The 27,563-nt window shown below is 46.2% G+C and overlaps 1 protein-coding gene across 4 annotated transcripts in view; it reads right to left on the bottom strand.

The window, feature by feature from the left end:
* ACP6 (acid phosphatase 6, lysophosphatidic) overlaps positions 1-26,468 on the bottom strand; it is a 148,526-nt gene extending 122,058 nt beyond the window's left edge. Inside the window, exons 1-5 of one of the 4 annotated variants that reach the window (XM_069202621.1) lie at positions 26,448-26,468; positions 25,210-25,518; positions 5,399-5,527; positions 5,179-5,309; positions 216-295 (exon numbers count right to left, since the gene is read on the bottom strand). In XM_069202621.1, the coding sequence (XP_069058722.1) occupies positions 216-295; positions 5,179-5,309; positions 5,399-5,527; positions 25,210-25,440 (571 nt within the window). In that variant the 5' untranslated portion in view covers positions 25,441-25,518; positions 26,448-26,468. Of the gene's footprint in view, positions 1-215; positions 296-5,178; positions 5,310-5,398; positions 5,528-25,209; positions 25,519-26,045; positions 26,182-26,203; positions 26,370-26,447 lie in introns of those variants that run through there. The other 3 variants (XM_069202619.1, XM_069202622.1, XM_069202620.1) reach the window with 3 other exon arrangements.
* Between the last annotated feature and the right edge of the window lie 1,095 nt (positions 26,469-27,563).

The raw sequence follows: 27,563 nt of genomic DNA, 5'->3' as shown, positions 1-27,563 counted from the left end.
ATTAGGCAAACAATAAATAGTTTTCAAGGTAAGCAAAACAATGACAAATTGTCGCTTGAACACATCTATAACTTAGGAGAAACTGAGATGACGTGAGCTAAAAATCATCATCGACAAAAACACTCAAGCTGGGATATGAAACAGAGCAATTATTGCTAATAATATGTAATATAAATAAAGAGCAGGACGTTCAGCTCCTGCATATCAATACTAACCGTCTTGCTTCTGCTGGAACAGTCCTGCTAAAAGACATCGCGTGGACTCCATATTCCGCACAACATTTGTAGAGCGAACACTATATTAAAAGAAAAAAGTGAAAGGCCGGATATGAACCAGATTGAACATGTTAGAGAGACACCCTAAAGAGCACAGGGGAGAGGGAATGGCCAATACTCATCTAGTAATTCACGTACCTATTATTTGTAACATTTTGTCCTGTGCATGCAATTTAGCGTGTTTACCAGTCATCTTGCATTTTCACAATCAACCATGCCTGCCCCTCTAGCAGATAGAAAGGAGTATAATCTACAGGTGAAATTGAAACGTTCCAAAAATACATCACATTATTGGCTAACTAAAGAAACAAAGTTGGTTTCTACATTCAAGATCCAAGTTAGTGGAGCTGGTGTACCACTATTTATAAACCGAGCAGCAGATGGCAGGTTATGGAAGTGGATCTGCCTCCTTCTCATTAGACTGAAAAACACTGAAATTGGAAGCAACATGCAGCCTCCCAAGAAGGCTTTCCAGTGGCAGTGACTGCAGTTTGCTTCACAAAGCCAACAGTAACAGGCTCAAGCTTTAGGAAGATAATCCATGAACTCAAAGGGAAAAAAACTGAGTTATGAACATGTGGTTCTCACATAAGAGGCAGCTGGTATTCTCTAAGATCTTCAAATGGCATGTCAGGGAGTTAAGAGCCCCAAAGTAGGGTGGAAGGAGTAAAACCAGTTCCACGTTAATAGTTCAGATCCATTAACTACTCTGTCAATCTCAGGAGATTAATCACAGAGTAATTAATTTCATAATTCTATTCTTTTTCTAAAATGTGCAAACATATGGCATTAAAAATGTCGTTTTACTTGGACAATAATGGCATTTTTATTTTAGGTCTCGCTTAGACAGCATATGCGCTGTCTCAGAGATATTTTATTCACATTCAGTGGGTTTACAGCCCACCCATAGCTTACCACTGGTTAGCTCCAGCATCACTCTCATTTACTTCACTCCAGTTTGCCACAGGATGCGTGGATCATGTCCTCTTCTTGTGTTTAGCGCTCCCCTGGAGCGCTGACAAAGTACTTGTGTGCTTCCACTGCTGCCACTTATGGAGCTACTTGTTTTTTAGGTTCAAGCACTCCATATGAGAGTTCGTTTTTTATTCCATCTCCCATAACCCTGTCCATGTTGCTTCCATTACCTCCAACCAGCCCACTTTCCATGTTGCTTCGTTTCCCTCTCACCCGGTGTCAAAGCAAATCAGCTCAATTATGACAACAAAGCAACACAGAATACACATTTTCTTGTACTGTAAAGTATGACTGTTATTCTGCATGGCTTCCAAATAGAGAACAACGCAACATTATTTGTCTCCCAAATATGATTTACAAAGTAAAACAGTGTTTCTGGTGCTTTCTTCTACTTTCTCCAAAATACAGTACTCACCAGTGAAGTGCCTCTGTGAAACAATGACAAAACCCATGAAAGTGGGTTCTCTTCAGAGATAAAGGACCCCGTCGAACTTGACCTGAGGTCTGACATAACACTCGGACTGCATTCCTCTAGACCACTGCATTCCTCTAGGCCACTCGAAGCCACCCCACAACATTCTTAATCAGCACAACTACACTCTATGCCACTCCATTCTACACCACTCCCCTCCACTGCACTATACTCTGCACCCCTCACCTTACTTGACTGCACACTATGCCACTCTAAGCTACACCACTGCGCTGTACTCTGCACCACTCTACTCTACGCTGCTGCACTCTAGGCCACACTACTCTGCACCATGCCAGACTACACCACTCTTCTCTACTCTATTCCACTGCAGTCTACACCACAATACTCTGCATCTCTCCATGCTACACCACTGCATTCTAGGCCACTCTACTCTTCCCCACTCTGTGCTACTGCATTCTACGCCACTGCTCTCTACTCTGCACCACTGTACTCTAAGACACTCTACTCTGCCATTACACTCTAGTCTGCACCACTGTACTCTACTCTGCACCACTCTAATCTATGCCACTGTACTCTACACCAGTTCCACTCTACGCCACTGCACTCTACACCAGTCTACTCTACTGTACACCACTACTCTATGCTACTCTACTCCGCTGTATGCCATTCTGTACTTCACCCTACACCACTCTCACTGTATGCCACTCCACTTATTGCCATTGCACTACACTGTACGCCACTCCACTCAATGCCACTTTATCCCACTCCACACAATGCTACCCTACTCTGCCACTTTTCTCTACCCCACTCCAGTTTAACCCACTCCTCACCACTGCACTCTACGCCACTCGACACCAGTCCTCTCTACTTTACCCTATGCCACTAAACTCTATGCCACTCGACTCAACTTCACTTCAAGCCACTCAATCCACTCTACTGTACAACATAGTTAAAAGACACTGGCAAAGCCAATAGCTCTTGCATAGGTGAAACCTATTGGCTTTGCAAACACTTGTTTAAACTAGTCAATGACATTGTCCCTTCATCTATATTTTTCTTTTGATTTACAGGGGAGCGAGGCGAGTCTAAAGCCAATACCGGCACCCTACCCTTGTCAGGTGGCCAAACCTTACTGTGCATGGCCTTGAGCAGTTAACAGTGGGGTCTGGCTTCCAGACACCCCGAAACTGGTCCCAGGATGCTAGTTTCCAGTCCAGGGAAGACCTGGCCTGGCAGTTCGGGCTGGAATGTTCCCATGGGGAGCAGGATCAAGACTGATTTGCATATGGCTGGGTCCAAACTGGGGTGGCATGGTGAGCAAAAACACGATGGATTAAACCCAGATCTTTGTGACTGGGGATGAATGTTTGCAATGTTCAGCATTCCGTCCATCATCTGTTCTTTTTGCATTTGTCTGCGTACCTTGGCACAAAGATATTTTTTTCATTTTTAACATCTCGTGGGAAGGGGCTTTTTAGGGGTTCACCCACTAAGTCTTGGTGGTCAGGGCGTGCTCAACCTACCCCTTATCGAAATTACCTTTTATTTGGGACATATGAACCATACTTCAGCGTCCTGCAAGGCAGCTGAAAGAGACATTGATGCCTTGCAGCCAGACAAACAGGACATTTGTGTCCAGATTCTCAGTCCTGCAACCAGGAGATCCAAAATGAACAACAGGAGCATTTACTTCTACTTGTCCAATGGAAGGTCTCTGTACTTTTTTTTTTTATTATTATTTTAATTTATGGACTAAAATATACAAAAGTGTTAACCCTTCAAAGGATTAAAAGCATTAGACACAAATTTCAAACTCCTCACACATTCATTGAAGGCACCACACCTGCTAAGCCCTACCTACCTGATCAGCCACATCTTCCATTAACCAGCGACACACCTCCATTCCATAGGACTTCTACTCACACACATTCCAATCATACACAGAACTAGATCAGGAGGACTGGAGTTATTTTACATCACTCCTAAAGCGTGAAACGGCCTCCAACTTCACATCAGACCCTCCTCATCTCTTCCTGAAATCTCAAGAAGCTGAAGAACTAACTTTTCAATTAACCAACCTAGCACAGGCAGGGCTAGGCATATACACCTGCTCAGCGCCAGGATACCCTTGCAACTTTTTGCATGCTTACAAAAACACATAACACTGTCAAATACCACAAAATCTTCTGGATAGATGTACACCAAACCAACAAATCACTTTTCTGAGTAAAGATCTGCTTTTATGCCATGTTGGGTGCAAATCCATTCTGTGGTTTTGACTGTAGATGCAAGCAAAGTTTCTGGTGTCTTTTTGACCAGCGTCCCCTAACTTTTTAACTCCATGCACAGAACTACTCAAAATCTAGCATGCCAGGCCTTAGCTTGGTAAGCTAGGCAAACGTCAAATTTGGTAAAGAACTGTTGGGGTAGTGGTAAAGCTATAGGCAAATCACAGAATGCCTTTTGATGGAAAGTAGCTGAGCATTTCTCCAATACAATTTGATAGATTTATGATCACTCATTTGCTACCTTTGGTAAAAATGGCTTTTCAGGATTACAATTCTTTACCTGCACATTGAAATAAATGAAGAAATGCTAAAAGAACCATTCACCAAGGAAAAATGGTGACATAATGTAGGTCATAAAATTATGGATTTCATGTGATTTTGGATAAATTAACAATGATCACCAATGAGGGCAAATCAAGTAGCATGTAGAGAAGAGGAAAGGCTGCATACAACACAGTCTGTTAGCATCACCTGTGTAATCACCTACTTTATTTGTGGTAGGAAACTGATACAAGACTGGACCATTTCAGAGTGTAGGACTGCTATGGTTCTCTCAGTGGGTGACATGGAAGGGCAAAGACATGCCTTAATCTGCTCCATGACATGGGCGATTGTAAAACAGGCAACTAATACTGTCCAGGACAATACTTAGCTAAGAAATCTTTTTCCATTCTGGTGCTCCATTTTAACATGTTTTCCTTATCCACTTTTTTTGACATTCTGCGTTTGAGTTCACTACATTTCATTTCTTTCCTCCCTCCCTCATGTTGTTTTACTCTCCTTAGCTATCACGATGTGCTTTTGGTAAATACCATTTTAAATAATGTTTGGTCCATTTTCTGAAGCACACAGGCCAATTTTGTCTCAGTGCCTATATGTGTCGAAACAGTGCACTAGCTAAACTGTAGACTACAGCCTGTGCCCATGATTTGTTTTAAATCACACACAAAGTCCCCTGAGATGTATTTTATTGACCCATAATTAATGTAACCTTGCCAGCTAGTATGATTCTCTTTGTTGCATAATCCAAAAAAAAGACATTAGCTACACCCATCGTGATACATCAAGAAATATGAAAAGACCTTTCTTTATTTCTGGTACTTCATGTAGGTCTAGAGAAAAAGAAAAAAAAAAAAAACCACACACCACAAGGCACTGTTTCTTCAATAAAATTGAAAATTAAAATCTCAGCTACTATGCAACTTACAACACCTCTGAGGGTTTGAAAACCGGAGAAAGAAAGTTCTGTTCCTCAACATAGCTCTGTCTCAGCCTTTCACCAAGCCTAAACATTTGCATCATTCCAACTGTCGTGAGCTGACCAGCAAACGTACCACCCTAGAAAAAGGAGATCAAAAATCAAAGAATGAGCAAAGGGTGCGGTTTTATGGATGAAGGTGCCGATCAAAGGCTTGTGTTGCGCTCACCTTAAGCGTGGTAGACCTGTATCGCTCCTCAAGGCTGGAGGGAGGCTGTGGCCCACCGGTTAAACTAGTGACTATGTAATTGAACTGAGTCCGTTCAGGTGCATCTAATATGGAAGAAGGCCACTCCACCTGCCATAAAAACCAAAAAGAACAATATATTCAACAACAGAAGCAGACTGACAAAGACATTACCACAGAACAGCGTCCTCCTCTTTTCACAGCAACAGAGCACCAACAAAAGGCCAGATTTAAAGCATGGGACACAAAAGCTCCCAGCACTCTCTACTATATCTAATATAGCATATATTACTTTGCAGGTATGACATTGCCGCATCATAGAAAGATTCTACTGGAGCTAGTGTTCCTTCAACTATGAAGTTAACATTCCAGTCCAAAGTGAAGCCTCTCTCACGAGACTTGTCAGCAGAATCACTTCTGAGAAGTAAGAGCTCAGTGGATCCAGGCCTTCTACAGTATGCAGAAAATCCCTGCATGAAAACCCATAATCAAGGTACCAGTCTGTTGTGATCTATCTTCTATGGGATTACCATAATTACGCATGCTGAAGATACTCAAGACCTGGACAGCCTCAGACTAACCTAGGACTTTGGAGACAGTGAAGTGATTGATGGATAAAGTCTTAGAAAAAATCTTCCAATCCAAGTCTGAAATTGTGGTAACTGCAAATAATATGAAAGCTGGGACACAAGGGGCCCCCGACCGCCAAGGGACTTGCCCCACACCAGCTCACCAAGCCTGGGACCCTGGGGTACAGTTTAACACTAACGTAGATCTTATCACACTTATCTCTTCATAATTAAGCCATGCCTCTTCCACATTTGCACATTTTTCATTTCTCACTTTTCCTCAGAGGATTGGTGCTGCTAATGTATTCATCCTCTCCCGATTTGACTTCTGTAATTCAATCTAAATTAACATCCCCTGAAAGACGCACAGAGGCTGCAGTAGATTCAACTTAAGAAAGGTTCATAGTGTCTCATCCTTTCTGAGCCAACTACACTGGTTATCAGTCCACAGACCCATTATGTTTAAAGCCACCTCTACAGTTTACAGGACTTTAAACAACACAGGGTCACATTTCCAGGCCAATAGATTGAATGGCCAGGAAAATAGAACCAGTGACGCAGGCGTCCCCTGAGGTCACAAACAGTGGCTTTGTTCGCTATTCTGAAATTTAAAGTGAAGAGAGCAGGAGGCAGAGTATTCAGGATACTGGCAAGGGAGCTATGGAGCAGAATTCAGTTTTAGAAAAAAACTGAAAATGTGGCTCTTTACCATGAAACTGAAGCTTTGCTCCCCTCTTGCAGATCAACTTACTGTTGATAGATGCCATTTTAAGAGTTAGCGCCAGACGGGTTTTCAAGAATGTACATTTAACTTTACAAACATCAGTTAACATAAAAATGAACATATCAATGTGAGAAAGAAGATTTACCCATACACGCGTCTTATTACATATGTTTTTAGTACGTAAATGCTTATGTTTCTGTTTTTTTTAACATATGCTGTTACGTTTTATTAATCATTTGCTATGTATTTTCATTTTGGGTTGAAAAACCATTAAAACCTTAATGTTCCTGCAAACGTACACATTTTAAATGCACTTTGGCAAGGCAACTACATGTAGTACTATGCACATTTACTCAAGTATGTTAGTAAAGCATCACCTCGTTATGAGGTTGGCACAACAAAGCAAGGATTTTATAAAGTAGAGAGTTAGCTCCTGTTGGTGTTAATTGTTTCACATTGTCAAGGACTTCTTACATTCCTTCCAATGAGAAGATTCTGGCACCTGTTCATTAGTTGTTATCTTCAAGTTTTTGTTGTTGTTTTATTTTACCTCGTGGGCTTGCATCTATTCATATGAATTGATAGAAAATATATATTACATGTATTGGCAATACCAATAGGTGTTGGCTTTAATGTGCTGCACCCTGCACTCACAAAGGCACACCACTCTCCCAGACCACCACTTAGCATAAACTTACGGAGACAGACTGATTACCTTACATTCAAACACACTCACATTACTCACTGATATCCTGCACTCAGGCACATGATTCACCAATGCAGGTACAATGTTCACAGGCACACTACTAACCAAACACTCACACATGACCCATTCTACACTCGCACAAGCAGTTCCTTTATTCTGCACTCACAATGCACACCATTCAGCCTACACTCACATTGCTCACCCTGCACCCATGCAGGCACACTGTTCAGTGTAATCTCACAAAGGCACACTTACCATGCACTCATGAGATGCACCACTCAACATCCACTCCAAATACTCATCTCTCACCCCGCAAACACACAGATCACACTGCACTTAGACACTCTGCACCCCCACCCTGCATTCAACCTGCACACCACTCACCCTGCAGTCAGGAACACTGCTCACTCTGCAGTCACAATGGCATACCCTTCACCCTGCACCAAAAATGTACATCTCTCACCATGTACTCAGACGCTACTCTCAACCTACACTGCTAAAGACACATCCTTCCATTTGTAACACAGAGGCAGACAAGTCACCTTGCACTGATACAGAGACATGCTGACGTGCACCCAGACAGAGTCACTAGGGATCTAGGGACAGAACAGGTCCTGCAAATCCATGCTTGGGGAAGTCGGAGGAATGATGTAATGTACAGTGCCAGCATACTTTGCTGTCCCATTTTCGACTTAAGGCAGAAGAAATAAAATTCAAGAGGCGACATTTACTCATTTAGAAGTAAATGCAAATATAGGGTGTTTCTGATATCACATGCAGCTGGGAAGGGCAGGGTCAGTGAGGCAAACAAATACTTTGTAGCAAACCAAGCAAACTATGGGTAGTTGACAGTACAAAAACATCTGCCCAAGGAGGGAAACCTTCAGGTGAGACAAATGATGGGGGTACTAGGGCGGAAAGATCTTTAACTGTGAGAAACAACTGTATAAACAAAACGGTCTGCTAGAAAATGGATGGTTACCAGGGAGATGGCGGTGACAAAGAGAACCAGAGCTGGGACATATATAACCATAAGGCACTGCTGAACATACTACTTAGAAATTAGACTACCAGGAGACACACCAGCTGACAGAGGGAACAGGATTGAGACACTGTTAAGATTCTGCTGTTCCGATGGAATGAAGAGTACAGCAGTGTAACAACTACCTATCCACCCCACCAATTGACTGCAGTGCAAGGTACAGTGCTGAATAAAAGTTCAGTCCAGTGTAATGGATGAGGGGCAAGTTAGTTATGTATTCATTTCTTTGGCTGTTTTGTAAAACACCTATTGTGATCTTATGATTACCTGGGAGCATCTTTTATGAGTTGGCAGGCAGTGTTTTCATGTTCTGCTGGATTCCTAACAGCCCCAGCACTTAACGTGTACATTAGGTTTGTGCACCACAAGTTCCAAGCCACAGTGCGACGAACAATGAGGGTGGTGTGGGGGCTTACACGTGGAGAAGCAGGGTGAAGACTGATTTGCATATGGCTGCATCAAAACTGGGGTGGCATGATGGGCAAAAAACAATTTAGGCCCAGATTGTTGACTGGGGTAAATGTTTGACACTGTTCAGCATTCAGTCCATTATCTATTCTTTTAACTTTCTAAAAGTGGCATTTTCAAAATTATAATGAACAATTTGATTTTACCATTAAAAAGGGTTTATCATTACAATTTCATAGATACCAAGCATGACAATCACCTGCTCCCAATTGAAAATTACAGCTTATTAAATGTCATAAGGAATCCCCAAAGTTATCATATATGATGGGCAGGTCTCACAGTAGTGAAAAACAAATTTAAGAGCTTTTCACTACCAGGACATGTAAAACTCAAAAGTGCATATCCAACATTTTAATTACACAGCACCCTGTGCTATAGGCTATGTATGACCTACCTTAGGGGTGATATATTTTCTAAAAAGGGACTTTTAGGCTTTAAATGCCAAGTTGCCATGGCAGTTTAAAACTTCATTCAGGCTGCAATGGCAGGCCTGGGATAGGTTTTAAAGTACCACTTGAGTGGGAGGCACAATGAGTGCTGCAGGCCCACTAGTAGCATCATTTAACTTACAGTTCCTGGGTATATGGTATACCACCTGTAAGGAAATGCCTCCTTGGCATGGTTACCCCCTGACTTTTTGCCTTTGCTGATGCTATGTTTTGAATTGAAAGTGTGCTGAGGCCCGCTAACCAGGCCCCAGCACCAGTGTTCTTTCCCTAACCTGTACTTTTGTATCGACAATTGGCACACCCTGGCATCCAGGTAAGTCCCTTGTAACTGGTACCTCTGGTACCAAGGGCCCTGATGCCAGGGAAGGTCTCTAAGGGCTGCAGCATGTCTTATGCCACTCTGGAGACCCCTCACTCAGCACAGACACACTGCTTGCCAGCTTGTGTGTGCTGGTGTGAACAAAATGAGTAAGTCGACATGGCACTCCCCTCAGGGTGCCATGCCAGCCTCTCACTGCCTATGCAAGTATAGATAAGTAACCCCTCTAGCAGGCCTTACAGCCCTAAGGCAGGGTGCACTATACCATAGGTGAGGGCACCAGTGCATGAGCACTGTGCCCCTACAGTGTCTAAGCCAAACCTTAGACATTGTAAGTGCAGGGTAGCCATAAGAGTATATGGTCTGGAAGTTTGTCAAACACGAACTCCACAGCACCATACTGGCTACACTGAAAACTGGGAAGTTTGGTATCAAACTTCTCAGCACAATAAATGCCCACTGATGCGTCCTTTTCTCCTATAAGAAAATTACCGAGCAGCACCGCATCCATCTACCCCCCTACCGCCGCTGGGGCAAAGTCACCCAAGACCAACTGACCAGCACCCTCGTTAAAAACCCTCCACCCGACGCGACCGACCCGAGCACAGCCGCCATCAACCTCCATCAATGGATCCTCGACTGCGCCAACACCTTAGCCCCACTCCAGAAGCCCACCGCCAACCAAGGAAAGAAAAAACCAGCCTGGTTCACAGACGAACTGACCACCTCCAAAAGCCGTTGTCAGAAGCTCAAAAAGAAATGGATCCTAGAACGCACGCCCGACAACCTCGCCTCCCTCAAAGACGCAAACCGTGAACACCACCAACGGATCCGCGTCGCCAAGCGCGCCCACTTCACCGAACGCATCAACAACAACGCCCACGACTGCAAAGAACTCTTCGGCATCGTGAAAGAACTCTCAAATCCAAAAGCCAACGACATCCCGCCCTCCCAGAAACTCTGCGACGACCTCTCCACCTTCTTCCACCAGAAAATCGCTACCATCCACAACAGCTTCAACACCGGCCCACCGCCAGATCCCCCCCCCCCCCCGACGTCTCCAACCGCGACTGCCGCCTCACCGCCTGGACCCACGTGGACGACGCAGAAACCATGGCAACCATGAACACCATCCACTCAGGCTCCCCCACGGACCCATGCCCTCATCATGTTTTCAACACAGCCAACGCCACCATCGCCCCCAAATTCCGCAAGATCATCAACCTCTCCTTCACTTCCGCCACCTTCCCGGACAGCTGGAAACACGCTGAAATCCAACCCCTCCTCAAGAAACCCAAGGCCGACCCCAACGATCTCAAAAACTTCCGCCCGATCTCTCTCCTCCCTTTTCCAGCAAAAGTCATCGAGAAGATCGTCAACACACAACTCACCCACTTCCTCGAAGACAACTCCATCCTGGACCCCTCACAATCCGGATTCAGACGAAACCACAGCACGGAGACTGCTCTCCTCGCCGCCACAGATGACATCAGACGGCGAAAACTCGGCCCTCATCCTCCTCGACCTATCAGCCGCTTTTGACACAGTCTGCCACCGGACCCTACTGACCCGCCTCCAGGAAGCCGGCATCCAAGACAAAGCCCTCCACTGGATCTCATCCTTTCTCTCCGACAGAACTCAGAGTCCGACTCTCCCCCTTTTGCTCCAAAGCCACCAACCTCATCTGCGGCGTCCCCCAAGGATCCTCCCTCAGCCCTACTTTGTTCAACGTCTACATGGCCCCCCTCGCAAAACTGGCCCGCCAGCATCACCTCAGCATCAACTCCTACGCCGACGACACCCAGCTCGTCCTCTCCCTGACCAAAGACCCACTCACCGCCAAAACAAACCTCCACGAAGGACTAAAATCCATCGCCGAATGGATGAACAATAGTCGCCTGAAACTCAACTCCGACAAGACGGAAATCCTCATCCTCGGGCGCTCTCCTTCGGCCTGGAACGACTCATGGTGGCCCGCCGACCTCGGACCCCCACCCACCCCTGCCAGCCACGCAAGAAACCTCGGCTTCATCCTGGACTCTGCACTCACCATGTCCAAACAGGTCAGCACCGTCTCCTCCTCCTGTTTCAACACCCTCCGCATGCTCCGCAGAATCTTCAAGTGGATTCCAACAGAGACCAGAAAGATGGTGACCCAAGCCCTCGTCAGCAGCAGACTTGACTACGGCAACGCACTCTACACAGGCATCCCAACCAAAGACATCAAACGACTCCAGCGTATCCAAAATGCCTCCGCCCGACTGATCCTCGACATACCCCGCCGATGTCACATCTCCCCTCACCTGAGGGAACTCCACTGGCTCCCGGTGGAGAAGAGGATCACCTTTAAACTCCTCACCCACGCTCACAAGGCACTTCACAACGCCGGACCCTCCTACCTCAACTCCAGACTCAATTTCTACGCTCCCACACGTCAACTTCGATCCGCCAACCTCGCCCTCGCCGTCGTCCCCCGAATCCAGCGCAAGACCTGCGGCGGCAGATCCTTCTCCTTCCTCGCCGCCAAGTCCTGGAACTCTCTCCCCACATCTCTATGCCAGACCCAGGACCTCCTCACCTTCAGGAGACTCCTCAAAACCTGGCTCTTCGACCGCTAACTGCAGCACACCTCCACCCCCCCCCCCCCTTTTCCCCCCAGCGCCTCGAAACCCTGACGGGTACATAGCGCGCTTTATAAATATCGTGATTGATTGATTGATGCCAGTGTACATTTTATTGTGAAATACACCCCAGAGGGCACCTTAGAGGTGCCCCCTGAAACCTTAACCGACTATCTGTGTAGGCTGACTGGTTCCAGCAGCCTGCCACACTAGAGACATGTTGCTGGCCCCATGGGGAGAGTGCCTTTGTCACTCTGAGGCCAGTAACAAAGCCTGCACTGGGTGGAGATGCTAACACCTCCCCCAGGCAGGAGCTGTAACACCTGGCGGTGAGCCTCAAAGGCTCACCCCTTTGTTCCAGCACCGCAGGACACTCCAGCTAGTGGAGTTGCCCGCCCCCTCCGGCCACGGCCCCCACTTTTGGTGGCAAGGCCGGAGAAAATAATGAGAAAAACAAGGAGGAGTCACTGGCCAGTCAGGACAGCCCCTAAGGTGTCCTGAGCTGAAGTGACTCTAACTTTTAGAAATCCTCCATCTTGCAGATGGAGGATTCCCCCAATAGGATTAGGGATGTGACCCCCTCCCCCTGGGAGGAGGCACAAAGAGGATGTACTCACCCTCAGGGCTAGTAGCCATTGGCTACTAACCCCCCAGACCTAAACACGCCCTTAAATTTAGTATTTAAGGGCTTCCCTGAACCTAAAACTTTAGATTCCTGAAACTACAGGAAGAGGACTGCTGAGCTGAAAAACCCCTGCAGAGGAAAAACAGAAGACACCAACTGCTTTGGCCCCAGACTTATCGTCCTGTATCCTGCCTTCCAAAGAAACCTGCTCCAGCGACGCTTTCCAAGGGACCAGCGACCTCTGAATCCTCTGAGGACTGCCCTGCTTCAAGAAAGACAAGAAACTCCTGAGGACAGCGGCACTGCTCCAAAAGAACTGCAACTTTGTTACAGAGGAGCAGATTTAAAGACCCCTGCAAATCCCCGCAAGAAGCGTGAGACTTGCAACACTGCACCCGGCGACCCCGACTCGACTGGTGGAGAACCAACACCTCAGGGAGGACCCTCCGGCGACTCCGAGACCGTGAGTAACCAAAGTTGTCCCCCCTGAGCCCCCACAGCGACGCCTGCAGAGGGAATCCTGAGGCTCCCCCTGACCGCGACTGCCTGAACCTAAAGTCCCGACGGCTGGAAAAAACCCTGCACCCGCAGCCCCCAGCACCTGAAGGAATGGAACTTCTGTGCAGGAGTGACCCCCAGGAGGCCCTCTCCCTTGCCCAGGTGGTGGCTACCCCGAGGAGCCCCCCCCTTGCCTGCCTGCACCGCTGAAGAGACCCCTTGGTCTCCCATTGAAATCTACAGAGAACCCGACGCTTGTTTGCACATGCACCCGGCCGCCCCCGCGCTGCTGAGGGTGTACTTTCTGTGTGGACTTGTGTGTCCCCCGGTGCCCTACAATACCCCCCTGGTCTGCCCTCCGAAGACGCGGGTACTTACCTGTTGGCAGACTGGAACCGGGGCATCCCCTTCTCTCCATTGAAGCCTATGTGTTTTGGGCACCTCTTTGACCTCTGCACCTGACCGGCCCTGACCTGCTGGTGTGGTAACTTTGGGGTTGCTCTGAACCCCCAACGGTGGGCTACCTTGGACCCCAACCTTAACCCCGTAGGTGGTGAACTTACCTGCAAAACCTAACGATACTTTACCTCCCCCAGGAACTGTGAAAATTGCACTGTGTCCACTTTTAAAACAGCTATTTATGTTTTATGTAAAAAGTATATATGCTACTGTAATTATTCAAAGTTCCTAAAGTACTTACCTGCAATACCTTTCAAATGAGATATTACATGTAGAATTTGAACCTGTGGTTCTTAAAATAAACTAAGAAAATATATTTTTCTATAACAAAACCTATTTGCTGGATTTGTCTCTGAGTGTGTGTTCCTCATTTATTGCCTGTGTGTATGTACAACAAATGCTTAACACTACTCCTTTGATAAGCCTACTGCTCGACCACACTACCACAAAATAGAGCATTAGTATTATCTCTTTTTGCCACTATCTTACCTCTAAGGGGAACCCTTGGACTCTGTGCATGCTATTCCTTACTTTGAAATAGCACATACAGAGCCAACTTCCTACATTGGTGGATCAGCGGTGGGGTACAAGACTTTGCATTTGCTGGACTACTCAGCCAATACCTGATCACACGACAAATTCCAAAAATTGTCATTAAAAATTTATTTTTGCAATTTTAACAATTTTTCTAAATTTTTAAAAGTCCTGCTAGGGCTTTGTGTTAGTCCCTGTTAGCATTTCTTTTAGAGTTTAAAAGTTTTGTGAAAGTTTGAATTAGATTCTAGAACTAGTTTTAGATTCTTAAAAAGTATTCCAACTTTTAGAAGCATAATGTCTAGTACAGATGTGAATGTGATGGAACTCGACATCACCCCTTACCTCCATCTTAAGATGAGGGAGCTAAGGTCACTCTGTAAATTAAAGAAAATAACAATGGGCCCCAGACCTTCCAAACTACAGCTCCAGGAGCTTTTGGCAGAGTTTGACAGAGCCAACCCCTCTGAGGATGGTATAACAGAGGATGAAGATAGTGACTGGGAGGAAAATTCCCACCTACCAGTCCTAACTAGGGAGAACAGGGCCTCTCAAGCCCTGTCTCCAAACATAATAGTCAGAGAGGCTGTTTCCCTCACAGGAGGGACCCACCTCTCTGAAATCACTGAGGATAATCCCAGTGAAGAGGACATCCAGTTAGCCAGGATGGCCAAAAGATTGGCTTTGGAAAAACAGATCCTAGCCATAGAAAGGGAAAGACAAGAGATGGGTCTAGGACCCATCAATGGTGGCAGCAACATAACTAGGGTCAGAGATTCTCCTGACATGTTAAAAATCCCTAAAGGGATTGTGACTAAATATGAAGATGGTGATGACATCACCAAATGGTTCACAGCTTTTGAGAGGGCTTGTGTAACCAGAAAAGTGAACAGATCTCACTGGGGTGCTCTCCTTTGGGAAATGTTCATTGGAAAGTGTAGGGATAGACTCCTCACACTCTCTGGAAAAGATGCAGAATCCTATGACCTCATGAAGGGAACCCTGATTGAGGGCTTTGGATTCTTCACTGAGGAGTATAGAATTAGATTCAGGGGGGCTCAAAAATCCTCGAGCCAGACCTGGGTTGATTTTGTAGACTACTCAGTGAAAACACTGGATGGTTGGGTAACTGGAAATGAAGTGCATGACTATGTTGGGCTTTATAATTTGTTTATGAAAGAACACATTTTAAGTAACTGCTTCAATGAAAAGTTGCATCAGTATCTGGTAGACCTAGGTCCAATTTCTCCCCAAGAATTGGGAAAGAAGGCAGACCACTGGGTCAAGACTAGGGTAACCAAAACTTCCACTGGGGGTGACCAAAAGAAAGGGGTTACAAAGATTCCCCAGGAGAAAGTGGGTGACACTAGAAACAAAGAAAAAGAGTCCTCTATAGGCCCCCAAAAACCAGAACAGGTGGGTGGGCTCCGAGACACAACCCAAAACCAAGGTGGGTACCAGGGTAAGAACTGGGATGCCACTAAGGCATGGTGCCAAAACTGTAGACAGACAGGGCACCACACCAAGGACACTTCTTGTCCCAAAAACAAACCCCCTAGCAAAATCCCAGGGGTGACCAGTGTAGCCATTGGGGATGACTCCTCAGATGAGGAGGTCTTCATAGCCTTCAACTGGAAAAAGGGCCCAACAGGTGAGTTGGAGATTCCAGAGGGAAGTAGACACTTCCACCACCTACAGGTGAATGGAATCCCAGCCACTGCCCTGAGAGACACTTGTGCCAGTCACACTATTGTGCATGACAGGCTGGTGTTCTCAAACCAGTACATCCCAGGTGAGATGGCCAGAGTAAGAGTTAGCCCAGACAGGGTCACTGATAGGCCTGTGGCTTTTGTGCCCATAGAAGTGGGTGGGACTTTTAGCTGGAGAAGGGTGGTAGTCAGTACAGACCTCCCCCTTGATGGTCTCCTTGGAAATGACTACCCAGAGGTTAGTCAGAGCCCAAGAGAGGAACTTTACCAGTGCCAGTCCTCTCCCAAGGATTCTGGAGTTCCTGCCTCTGCAGTAAATGCAAGTAGGCCCCAGAAGAAAGAGAAAAGAAAACAGTGTAGGAAGGGTGGACAACCTTTAGCCAAGGTTCCAGCAAGCCAAGGAGATTCTGCTCTGCTCCAGTAGGGGAGAACTCCAAAAGTGGCACTGGTAAAGTCCAACCTGACCCACAAGAAGTCCTGGCTAGTCAGGCAACTGTTAAGCCTGAGTGGGTGGCTCCTCAGCTAACAGAAGAAAGAGTGGAAGAAGGGTGTTTACTACAAGATGTGGTAACCCCCCACTCTAATACAGCAGACAGGCACCCTGAACCCAAAGAAACCTGTAACTTAGCCCCTTCCTTTGTAGGTGAAGAGCTAAAGGTGTGGTTCTGGGCACTGACAGCTGTCAGTGGCCTCTGCTGGGTGTTAGCCTTTATGGCTGCACTATCCTTGGCATGGTGGTCAGACCCCATGCCAAATAGCAAGATAGGCCCCCTGACCCTCTTGGTCATGGTGGGGTTACTCCAGCTCTGGGTAACCTCTTTGGGTAAGCTAGGGGTGACCCTGACTAAAATAAGATTAGCAGAGGTGGATACCTCTAACCCCAAAATAGAGAGAATGGGTGGAGACATTAAAGACACAGACAAGAGGCAATTCAGACTAGGTCCTATCACTGTGGAAGTGGGTCAGTTCCCCAGAGGGAATGACCTGAACAGGAGGATGTAAGGCAGAGTAGGCCCTGCAACAAACCAGCCTATTTCCTCTACTCTTCCTCGCCTGACATACTAGGAAGACTCTCCCAGCTTTGGCGGAGTCTCCTGGCCTTTGGGCTGGGGGGGCTTGTGTAAAGAAATGGCTCCCTGTTGCAGTTACCCCCCACTTTTTGCCTGATACTGATGCTGACTTGACTGAGAAGTGTGCTGGGACCCTGCTAACCAGGCCCCAGCACCAGTGTTCTTTCACCTAAAATGTACCATTGTTTCCACAATTGGCACAACCCTGGCACCTAGGTAAGCCCCTTGTAATTGGTACCCCAGGTACCAAGGGCCCTGATGCCAGGGAAGGTCTCTAAGGGATGCAGCATGTCTTATGCCACCCTAGGGACCCCTCACTCAGCACAGACACACTGCTTGCCAGCTCGTGTGTGCTGGTGGTGAGAAAATGACTAAGTCGACATGGCACTCCCCTCAGGGTGCCATGCCAACCTCACACTGCCTGTGGAATAGGTAAGTCACCCCTCTAGCAGGCCTTACAGCCCTAAGGCAGGGTGCACTATACCAGAGGTGAGGGCATAGGTGCATGAGCACTATGCCCCTACAGTGTCTAAGCAAAACCTTAGACATTGTAAGTGCAGGGTAGCCATAAGAGAATATGGTCTGGTAGTCTGTCAAAAACGAACTCCACAGCTCCATAATGGCTACACTGAATACTGGGAAGTTTGGAACCAAACTTCTCAGAATAATAAACCCACACTGATGCCAGTGTTGGATTTATTAAAAAATGCACACAGAGGGCACCTTAGAGATGCCCCCTGTATTTTACCCAATTGTTCAGTGCAGGACTGACTGGTCTGTGCCAGCCTGCTGCTGAGAGACGAGTTTCTGACCCCATGCGGTGACAGCCTTTGTGCTCTCGGAGGACAGAAACAAAGCCTGCTCTGGGTGGAGGTGCTTCACACCTCCCCCCTGCAGGAACTGTAACACCTAGCAGTGAGCTTCAAAGGCTCAAGCTTCGTGTTACAATGCCCCAGGGCACTCCAGCTAGTGGAGATGCCCGCCCCCTGGACACAGCCCACACTTTTGGTGGCAAGTCCAGGAGAGATAATGAGAAAAACAAGGAGGAGTCACTGGCCAGTCAGGACAGCCCCTAAGGTGTCCTGAGCTGAGGTGACTCTGACTTTTAGAAATCCTCCATCTTGAAGATGGAGGATTCCCCCAATAGGGATAGGAATGTGACCCCCTCCCCTTGGGAGGAGGCACAAAGAGGGTGTACCCAACCTCAGGGCTAGTAGCCATTGACTACTAACCCCCCCAGACCTAAACACGCCCTTAAATTTAGTATTTAAGGGCTCCCCTGAACCTAAGAATTTAGATTCCTGCAACTTACAAGAAGAAGAGGACTGCTGAGCTGAAAGACCCCTGCAGAAGAAGAAAAGAAGACACCAACTGCTTTGGCCCCAGTCCTACCGGCCTGTCTCCTGTCTTCTAAAGAAACCTGCTCCAGCGACGCTTTCCCCAGGACCAGCGACCTCTGAATCCTCAGAGGACTGCCCTGCTTCAAGAAATACTAGAAACTCCCGAGGACAGCTGCCCTGTTCCAAAAAGACTGCAACTTTGTTACAGAGGAGCAGATTTAAAGACCCTTGCAAATCCCCGCAAGAAGCGTGAGACTTGCAACACTGCACCCGGCGACCCCGACTCGACTGGTGGAGAACCAACACCTCAGGGAGGACCCTACGGCGACTCCGAGACCGTGAGTAACCAAAGTTGTCCCCCCTGACCCCCCATAGCGACGCCTGCAGAGGGAATCCCGATGCTCCCCCTGGCCGCGACTGCCTGACTCTAAGATCCCGACGGCAAGAAAAGACCCTGCACCCGCAGCCCCCAGCACCTGAAGGAACGGAACTTCAGTGCAGGAGTGACCCCCAGGAGGCCCTCTCCCTTGCCTAGGTGGTGGCTACCCTGAGGAGCCCCCCCCCTTGCCTGCCTGCACCGCTGAAGAGACCCCTTGGTCTCCCATTGAAACCTACAGAGAACCCGACGCTTGTTTGCACACTGCACCCGGCCGCCCCCGCGCTGCTGAGGGTGTACTTTCTGTGTGGACTTGTGTCCCCCCCGGTGCCCTACAAAACCCCCCTGGTCTGCCCTCTGAAGACGCGGGTACTTACCTGCTGGCAGACTGGAACCGGGGCATCCCCTTCTCTCCATTGAAGCCTATGTGTTTTGGGCACCTCTTTGACCTCTGCACCTGACCGGCCCTGAGCTGCTGGTGTGGTAACTTTGGGGCTGCTCTGAACCCCCAACAGTGGGCTACCTTGGACCCCAACCTTAACCCCGTAGGTGGTGAACTTACCTGCAAAACCTAACAATACTTTACCTCCCCCAGGAACTGTGAAAATTGCACTGTGTCCACTTTTAAAACAGCTATTTGTGTTTTATGTGAAAAGTATATATGCTACTGTAATTATTCAAAGTTCCTAAAGTACTTACCTGCAATACCTTTCAAATGAGATATTACATGTAGAATGTGAACCTGTGGTTCTTAAAATAAACTAAGAAAATATATTTTTCTATAACAAAACCTATTGGCTGGATTTGTCTCTGAGTGTGTGTTCCTCATTTATTGCCTGTGTGTATGTACAACAAATGCTTAACACTACTCCTTTGATAAGCCTACTGCTCGACCACACTACCACAAAATAGAGCATTAGTATTATCTCTTTTTGCCACTATCTTACCTCTAAGGGGAACCCTTGGACTCTGTGCATGCTATTCCTTACTTTGAAATAGCACATACAGAGCCAACTTCCTACAGTAATCCTGTGCACCGCGTGAACTGCAGCTGCTAGGGCTTCTGTGCACCTTTCCAAGGAATCCTTCGGGCACAGCCAAGCCCAGGTCCCCAGCACTCCATCCTGCATTGCTCAACTCCCAGAGTTGACCTACGGCTTCGTGGGAGCCTCTTTTGTAGTGTTGAGACGACCGCTGTGCTCAGTCTTCCTAAACCTGTGTTCAAGGACTTCTGCAGGTGCTGCCTTCTTGTGCGTGGGCTCTCTACATTGCTGAGGGCCCCCTCTGTTTCCTCTCCCAAGAGTAGACATCCTGTTCCTTCCTGGGCCCGGGCAGCACCTTTTTTCTTCAACTGCGACTCTTGCAGCTAGCAAGGCTTGTTTGCGGTCTTTTGCCAAAGAAACAATTCTGCATCCTCCAGCACTCCGTGGGACATCTTTCGCATGGAGGAGAAGTTCCTAGCAACTTTCGATGTTGCAGAATCTTCAGTTTCTTCCATCAGGAGGTGGCAATTTTGCACCTTCGTCTGGGGACACTTTCCCGACTCTTGGACTTGGTCCCCTTCCTGTGCTGGTCCTCAGGTCCAGGAATCCGTCTTCAGTGCGTTGCAGTCTGTTGTGGTCTTTGCAAAATTCGCTATCACGAGTGTAGTGCGTTTTTGGGGAAAGAGTAGTACTTTACTCCTACTTTCTAGGGTCTTGGGGTGGGGTATCTCGGACACCCTTAGTGTTTTCTTACACTCCCAGCAGCAAACCTCTACACACTACACTAACCTAGGGGTCCATTTGTGGTTCGCATTCCACTTTCTTAGTATATGGTTTGTGTTGCCCCTAGCCCTACTGCATCCTATTGTATTCTACAGTGTTTGCACTATTTTCTGACTGTTTTACTTACCTGATTTTGGTTTGTGTGTATATTTTGTGTGTTTTACTTACCTCCTAAGGGAGTGTTTCCTCTGAGATATTTTTGGCACATTGTCACTAAAATAAAGTACATTTATTTTTAGTAACCCTGTGTATTGTGTTTCTTATGATATAGTACCTATATGAAAAAAGTGGTATAGTGGGAGCTTTGCATGTCTCCTAGTTCAGCCTAAGCTGCTCTGCTATAGCTACCTCTATCAGCCTAAGCTGCTAGAGCACTACAAATCTACTAATAAGGGATAACTGGACCTGGCACAAGGTGTAAATACCATCAGGTACCCACGATAAGCCAGGCCAGCCTCCTAGAAGGGGATACTCTGATTCTGGAAGTTAGGCCCACTGCTCCACCAGATAGCAATGAATCAGCTGCAACACCGTGCCCAGCAGGAGCAGTAAAATGGAAACCCAGCATTTTTATGTTTAAAACTATGCAGCATGTATGATGTCGCAGCATCAATACATTTGAATGCGCCAGTCATAGTGGGTGAAAAAAAAAATCCCTTGTGAGTCAACAGGAGTGCAACAAACCCTTTACCAGTGCAAGCACTTCTGCCCAGCGAAATCCTGTAAGGATGTCCAGCAATACGTGGCTGGAGTTGAAGCTACTATCCCAGTAGTGCTACTTGAAGCTCTTTTTCCTGATGATCACATCAAACCAAGTGACAGCTGAGCAGTCACGCAACACAATAAAAAGAGTAAACATTGTATGGAATTTAGCAATACATGTACCAAATGATCAAGGGCGAAGCTCTAGTCCATTGAAATGGCAACTGTCTTGCATTATTTTTCGATTGCTTGCAGGCAATTTTGCATTAAACACTTTAGACTTTACAGGTTTTGTGTTTTTCTTCTACAAATTGATTGACAAGAAAAAAAAATGCAAATTGGAAAAACGGGCAGATTCTAGAGGTGGACATGCTGGCAGAGAAAGAGCTACAATATTGCCCCTGGCTGTGAGGCATGGAAAAGACCTTCCTTTCAAAAGAACTGTGCATAAAACCATGGGAGAGTGTCAGCCCCGACTGCTGCTGCACACCAGAAGTAAAGAAGCTGTTCCTCATAAAAGAGAAGTTCTACACATGCCAAAAGGTACAGGTCGCCAACTCGACATCAGCCAAAGCAGTGATGAACAACTTAGAGAAATTATGTCTTCAACCAGAATGCTGCATGCAATAGAGACTGCCAAAGCCAATCCAGGACTGGGAAATCTAGGGATACCTGAAGACACTTTGCATCAAGCATCCGACCATCGCTCCCAAGTGGTCGAGTGGCCTAAAAGCTTAATGGAAGAAAAGGTAATTAACTTAGAGCTTGCAATTCCCAAGTATTCAGATGCATCTGCCTATTCTCTACACCTCGACACACCGACCGCCAGGCGCGGTTATAGGTCACCATCTTGTACCGCTTCTTTGATGCACTCTTTGTAGTGCCATACCGAATTTGAGGAAAGGAGAAACCCAACAATGACAAAAGGGGCAGATGGGGTGCCCATCAAGCCGACATCTATGTGGGGGACTTTATGCTTTTGAAAGACAAATATTCATTATAATTTTCAACACCTGGCCTATGAAAGTCACCAACAAGAGAAGGAGCAAGGTGACGGCGGGACAACACCAAGATCATATGAAACATCTCATAAGACAGAAACTTTTAAGGGAAATGCATCATCAACCTTCTATGAAGAACACATTTGTAGCTGATGAAATGACACAAGAGACTTATTCAATTCCCGAGAGGAAAAGTCCTTGAAAGTTGTTGGACGAGCACATGACTGCGGTAGTGGAAATCGTCAGTGTGCAAAGTGATACTTCGGCTGATATTTCCCTGAATACTCAAAGGGGGCTTGCTGAATGGTTGCAAAGTAACAGACCTGCACCCCTGAACCTCCATCTGTAACACACATGACTCATCTGTGATAAAGCAGTGGAAGCAAAAAAGTGTTCAATGGAAAATGCAGATAAACTCAACAGGACAAACGTGATAAAATATTAAAACAAACAACTGTACTGGTAGAATACTATACCCTTTAAAGAATGATTTTTTTTTTCATGTAAGTGACTGATGGAAATTCGTTATCACACTACGTCATGAGCGCAGGGAACTGGAATTATTGGTGGATGCATGAGAGTTTAAAAAACTCTTGCATCTCAGTCTGGCGGTCTCTTCAAACAGCCTGTTACTAATGGCAAATATAGAATTAATGTCAATGTTACTTTTATTTATTTCCTGCAAAACAACAGGGAGGCTGTATGGATTTGATAAATCCTAAATTAATTGTGCCTTCGGTTAGTTACACAGCTACTGAATGTTTCATAATTTCCTGTCCATCACGTGGCAGCTCAGATACTTGGGGACCTGCACAAAAGCTAGTAAAACAGTCACTTCCACATGTCCTACCTGCACAGTAACTAAAATGCCAGTAGGTGCCATTTTATTTCCTCTGCATAACAGAACATCAAAGATTAAAACTCCCCACTCTATCACTGTAAATTCCGAATTTTCTCTGGTCCCTGCAGGTTTCCACTCTCCACACCACTACAGTAATTCAATAGGCAACTCACTCACTGTTCTCCATAACACGTGTATATAATATCCTGTGATCCTAGATGTAACTATGTTCCAAAAGCCTACGCCTACATACGAAAACAAGTATTGCTTAACTACTTGCCTATGCGCAGGCGACATTATGCACAGCCTGCCAAACACACACCAACCGTATCCCGGGATAGGTTCTTAATCAATCTAGAGCATTATAGCAACTGAAACAGACCATTAGAAGCGCAGCTAGGCCAACACACAACCTATAGCCGATGACTGATATATACAAACCAGTAATTAAAGATGATAGAATAAAACCAACAGAGTTTTGCTTAAAAAAATTACAGAGTTAATTCTTCTGAACATAAAAATGCCTGCACATCATGAAGAACAATAGGTGCTTAAAAAACAGTTGGCGCTGGAGTGTATGTCTGTTTTTGACAAAACGACGACGCAAACAATTCAGAAGCCTTTTCCCCACATTTATCGTTGTACTAATTAACACTTCACGGAAATATGGAAAAGGTGGCTTTGCTTACAGGTCGCACTTCCTAAATGTGTGTATAATATTTTTGGGAAATAGCGTTAAGAGATCACAGATAGTGCTCAGAGGGTGCCAAACTGGTACAGCACCCAATCAACACAGAGAAATTTGATACTGAATTACCAAGGCTCACCACAATAGCCCATAAAGTCAATTTCTTGGTAGAGTGTATCAATCAAAGTTCCGAATCAGCATCTGTAAACAGTTGAAATGTTATTCATCCAAGGAACCATGAATCCAATGAACAACAGCCGACACATGTGTCGTCATCAATCCCGATAGCACGACCTGTTTACACACTTCCTCTCACTACATGGTACGAACCCGTTGCAGCTTATCATGGACGTGTATGCTTGCAAGACTCATTAACCAGTCAGTATTTGGCAAGACAGCCTAACAATTTGTGTTACCTTACTAACAGGATTCTCGCTTTCTTACTGGGATACTACTTTTTCAAATGTATGCCTTGAGAAAGTCTTGATGACGAAACACGTGTTGGCTATTGTTCATTGGATTCACGGTTCCTTGGATGATAAAAGTGGACCAAAAAGCAACGAGAGATAAACACCATCGCACTAACAAACTACCCGAATTACAGGTTGAAGGATATACAAGCTGTTAGTGTTCTACCTACCCTCCAAAGAAAAAGGCCATAAGAGCCCTATAATTAGTGCCTTCTGTTGTGTATTTGTGGTAAACCGCTGCCACATAGTGAATGTAGCTTTTTAATATGAAGTGCAGGCAAATATATACAATAGTATCACTTTTACAAAATGTTCAAAGTATAGGTATACTGCTATATTTGCTCAAGCTGATTTATGGTTCAGGTGTCTCGCATTGTCCGTAACCTTCAGTTGTAATGTATAACGTCTGTGTGCTTTCATTTTGCAAATTGCATTTATAATTGTACAATCAAACCAGCACTCCTTACGTATAGCACGTAAGAGTTGTATTTTGACGCACATTTGTTCAAAATGTAATCAGCTTAAGGGAAATTAAACCAAGCACACTTGATGACTATCTCGAAGAGGAGCCAGGGAAAATGACAGCTATAGAACCAACTGTTGCCAATCTGAAGATGCAGTTATGTAGTTGTTAAATAATGCTAATAAGTGCTTCTTAACCAAGCGTACAAGGGTGCAGAAATGTTGTGGAATCGATGCAAGTCACCCCAACTTCTATAGTCCAGGATGTGCAGACGTTGCTCACTTAGCAGTATGTGAGAAAAAACAAATTTAAGGAAGAAGCAAAATTATCTTATCATAGGAGATGCACCTCACCTGCTCTTTGTGTGGAATAGGTTTTAAGGGTGTCCTTGCTCCATGTCGAAACATGACCTGTACTAGTTTAAGTTCATAGTCATGGAAACGGTTGGTGCCATCTCTCCAGTGGTCATCACGATCTCTTCTGCGCTTCTCTCCACCCCCAACATGATCGGCGTACACCGTCCTCTTCCTGTGCATGTAGTAAAACATTGAACCCAAGAGTCCTACTCGAGTCCAAATGCCCATAGTATTCCACACGCTGTAGACCACAATGTGCCTGATGGATATTCCACAAGTTAGAATATGCGCGGGGCGATGTATGCACTGGAACACACTAAAAAGAGTAGAGAAGAAATCTTAACTGCAGAGGAAATACCAAAAAACACACATGCACGGATAACAAGGAGGGTGAGTAGGGCTCCAGGAGTAGAAAAAAAACTTGTTCTGAAAAACTGCAAACAACTTAAAGGATGGGATGCGACGGAGATAAGAGCTAAATGCACGTCCTCGCTATCAGTAAAACAAACAGAGGTGAAGCTGCTGTGATAAGCAAGATAGAGAAACATAATACCGGGGAGGAGGGCCAGGCTTTTATAAAGCTGTTGGGGCCGTTGTTACAGGTGCACAAGTACACAAGGGAAGGGCTTATCTTCCACCAGGGAAGGGGCCGGATCCACTCCACTGAAAAGAGTAAAAATAAGTTGAACTCTGCATACTCCGCTCTTCCACCAGCGAGGAGGGAGGCGGGATCTGAACGATATTAATGAAGGAAGTAATTTAAGTAGGGAGGTGACAAACCGGGCTACCGGCTCTACCCCTTCCCCCAGGATACCCTTAGCAATGACACGCACGGGCAGTATGGGGCAGGTTACAGTAGTTTCACCCCCTTGCCAGTGAGCGATCCCCGTTAGAAGTAGTCCCTTGACTGAAGTGGACAGAGAAGTAGATCACACACGCCGCTGTTTCACTGCGAGAGTAAGCGCCCGGGGCACCGGGGTGTTAGATCCACCTTTCTTCGGAGAGTGAAGCGGGACTGACCTTTCACCAGGGGTGTGCCCGCTGTGGGTTGCACCGTTACCCTTGGTGAGGGAGATACAGGCTAGGAAGCAGACAGAGCGCCGGCACGTGCGCGGCACCGGAAGTGCTCACAGAGCCGCCCGGGGCCACAACGACAGTACTTGGGAATGGCATTAGGAAGGATGACTTGTTTACATTAGAGGAATGACCCTTAGCAGCGAGGAGAAATTACGTACAGCTACTTCCCATACTGTGCGCAGTGCGTAAGCAACGTCCTCTGTCGGGTGGCTCCTGCCTGGTGCTGGGCGGGGACAGTTGAGTGACTTTTATGACAGGGGCTGTACACAAGTGACGTCAATAAAAACCGTTTATCTGACGTCGATGTACAAATGAGCCACGTAGTAGGCTAGCGTCTTATGTTCATACTGCACAAGTTTGAGTTTTCTTCGGCCAGCATATTATTCTTAGTTGAAGTTAACATCTTCAGAGATGGACATCTTTCTGTTTCCTTACTGTTGTAATTGTATTTATCAAGCGCTTACTACCACTGACGAGGTATCGAGGCGCTTTTCGAGTACACGCTACTCCAGAACCCAAAAGGGGGAGTGGTTGATTAGTGTAGGGAAATAAGGGTACAGTATTACAGGGAGTGCAGAATTATTAGGCAAATGAGTATTTTGACCACATCATCCTCTTTATGCATGTTGTCTTACTCCAAGCTGTATAGGCTCGACAGCCTACTACCAATTAAGCATATTAGGTGATGTGCATCTCTGTAATGAGAAGGGGTGTGGTCTAATGACATCAACACCCTATATCAGGTGTGCATAATTATTAGGCAACTTCCTTTCCTTTGGCAAAATGGGTCAAAAGAAGGACTTGACAGGCTCAGAAAAGTCCAAAATAGTGAGATATCTTGCAGAGGGATGCAGCACTCTTAAAATTGCAAAGCTTCTGAAGCGTGATCATCGAACAATCAAGCGTTTCATTCAAAATAGTCAACAGGGTCGCAAGAAGCGTGTGGAAAAACCAAGGCGCAAAATAACTGCCCATGAACTGAGAAAAGTCAAGCGTGCAGCTGCCACGATGCCACTTGGCACCAGTTTGGCCATATTTCAGAGCTGCAACATCACTGGAGTGCCCAAAAGCACAAGGTGTGCAATACTCAGAGACATGGCCAAGGTAAGAAAGGCTGAAAGACGACCACCACTGAACAAGACACACAAGCTGAAACGTCAAGACTGGGCCAAGAAATATCTCAAGACTGATTTTTCTAAGGTTTTATGGACTGATGAAATGAGAGTGAGTCTTGATGGGCCAGATGGATGGGCCCGTGGCTGGATTGGTAAAGG

The sequence above is a fragment of the Pleurodeles waltl genome, chromosome 8 (assembly GCF_031143425.1).
Source record: "Pleurodeles waltl isolate 20211129_DDA chromosome 8, aPleWal1.hap1.20221129, whole genome shotgun sequence".
NCBI lineage: Eukaryota > Metazoa > Chordata > Amphibia > Caudata > Salamandridae > Pleurodeles > Pleurodeles waltl.
The sequence above is the reverse complement of the archived record's forward strand: the minus strand, read 5'-3'. Positions and strand labels throughout refer to the sequence as shown.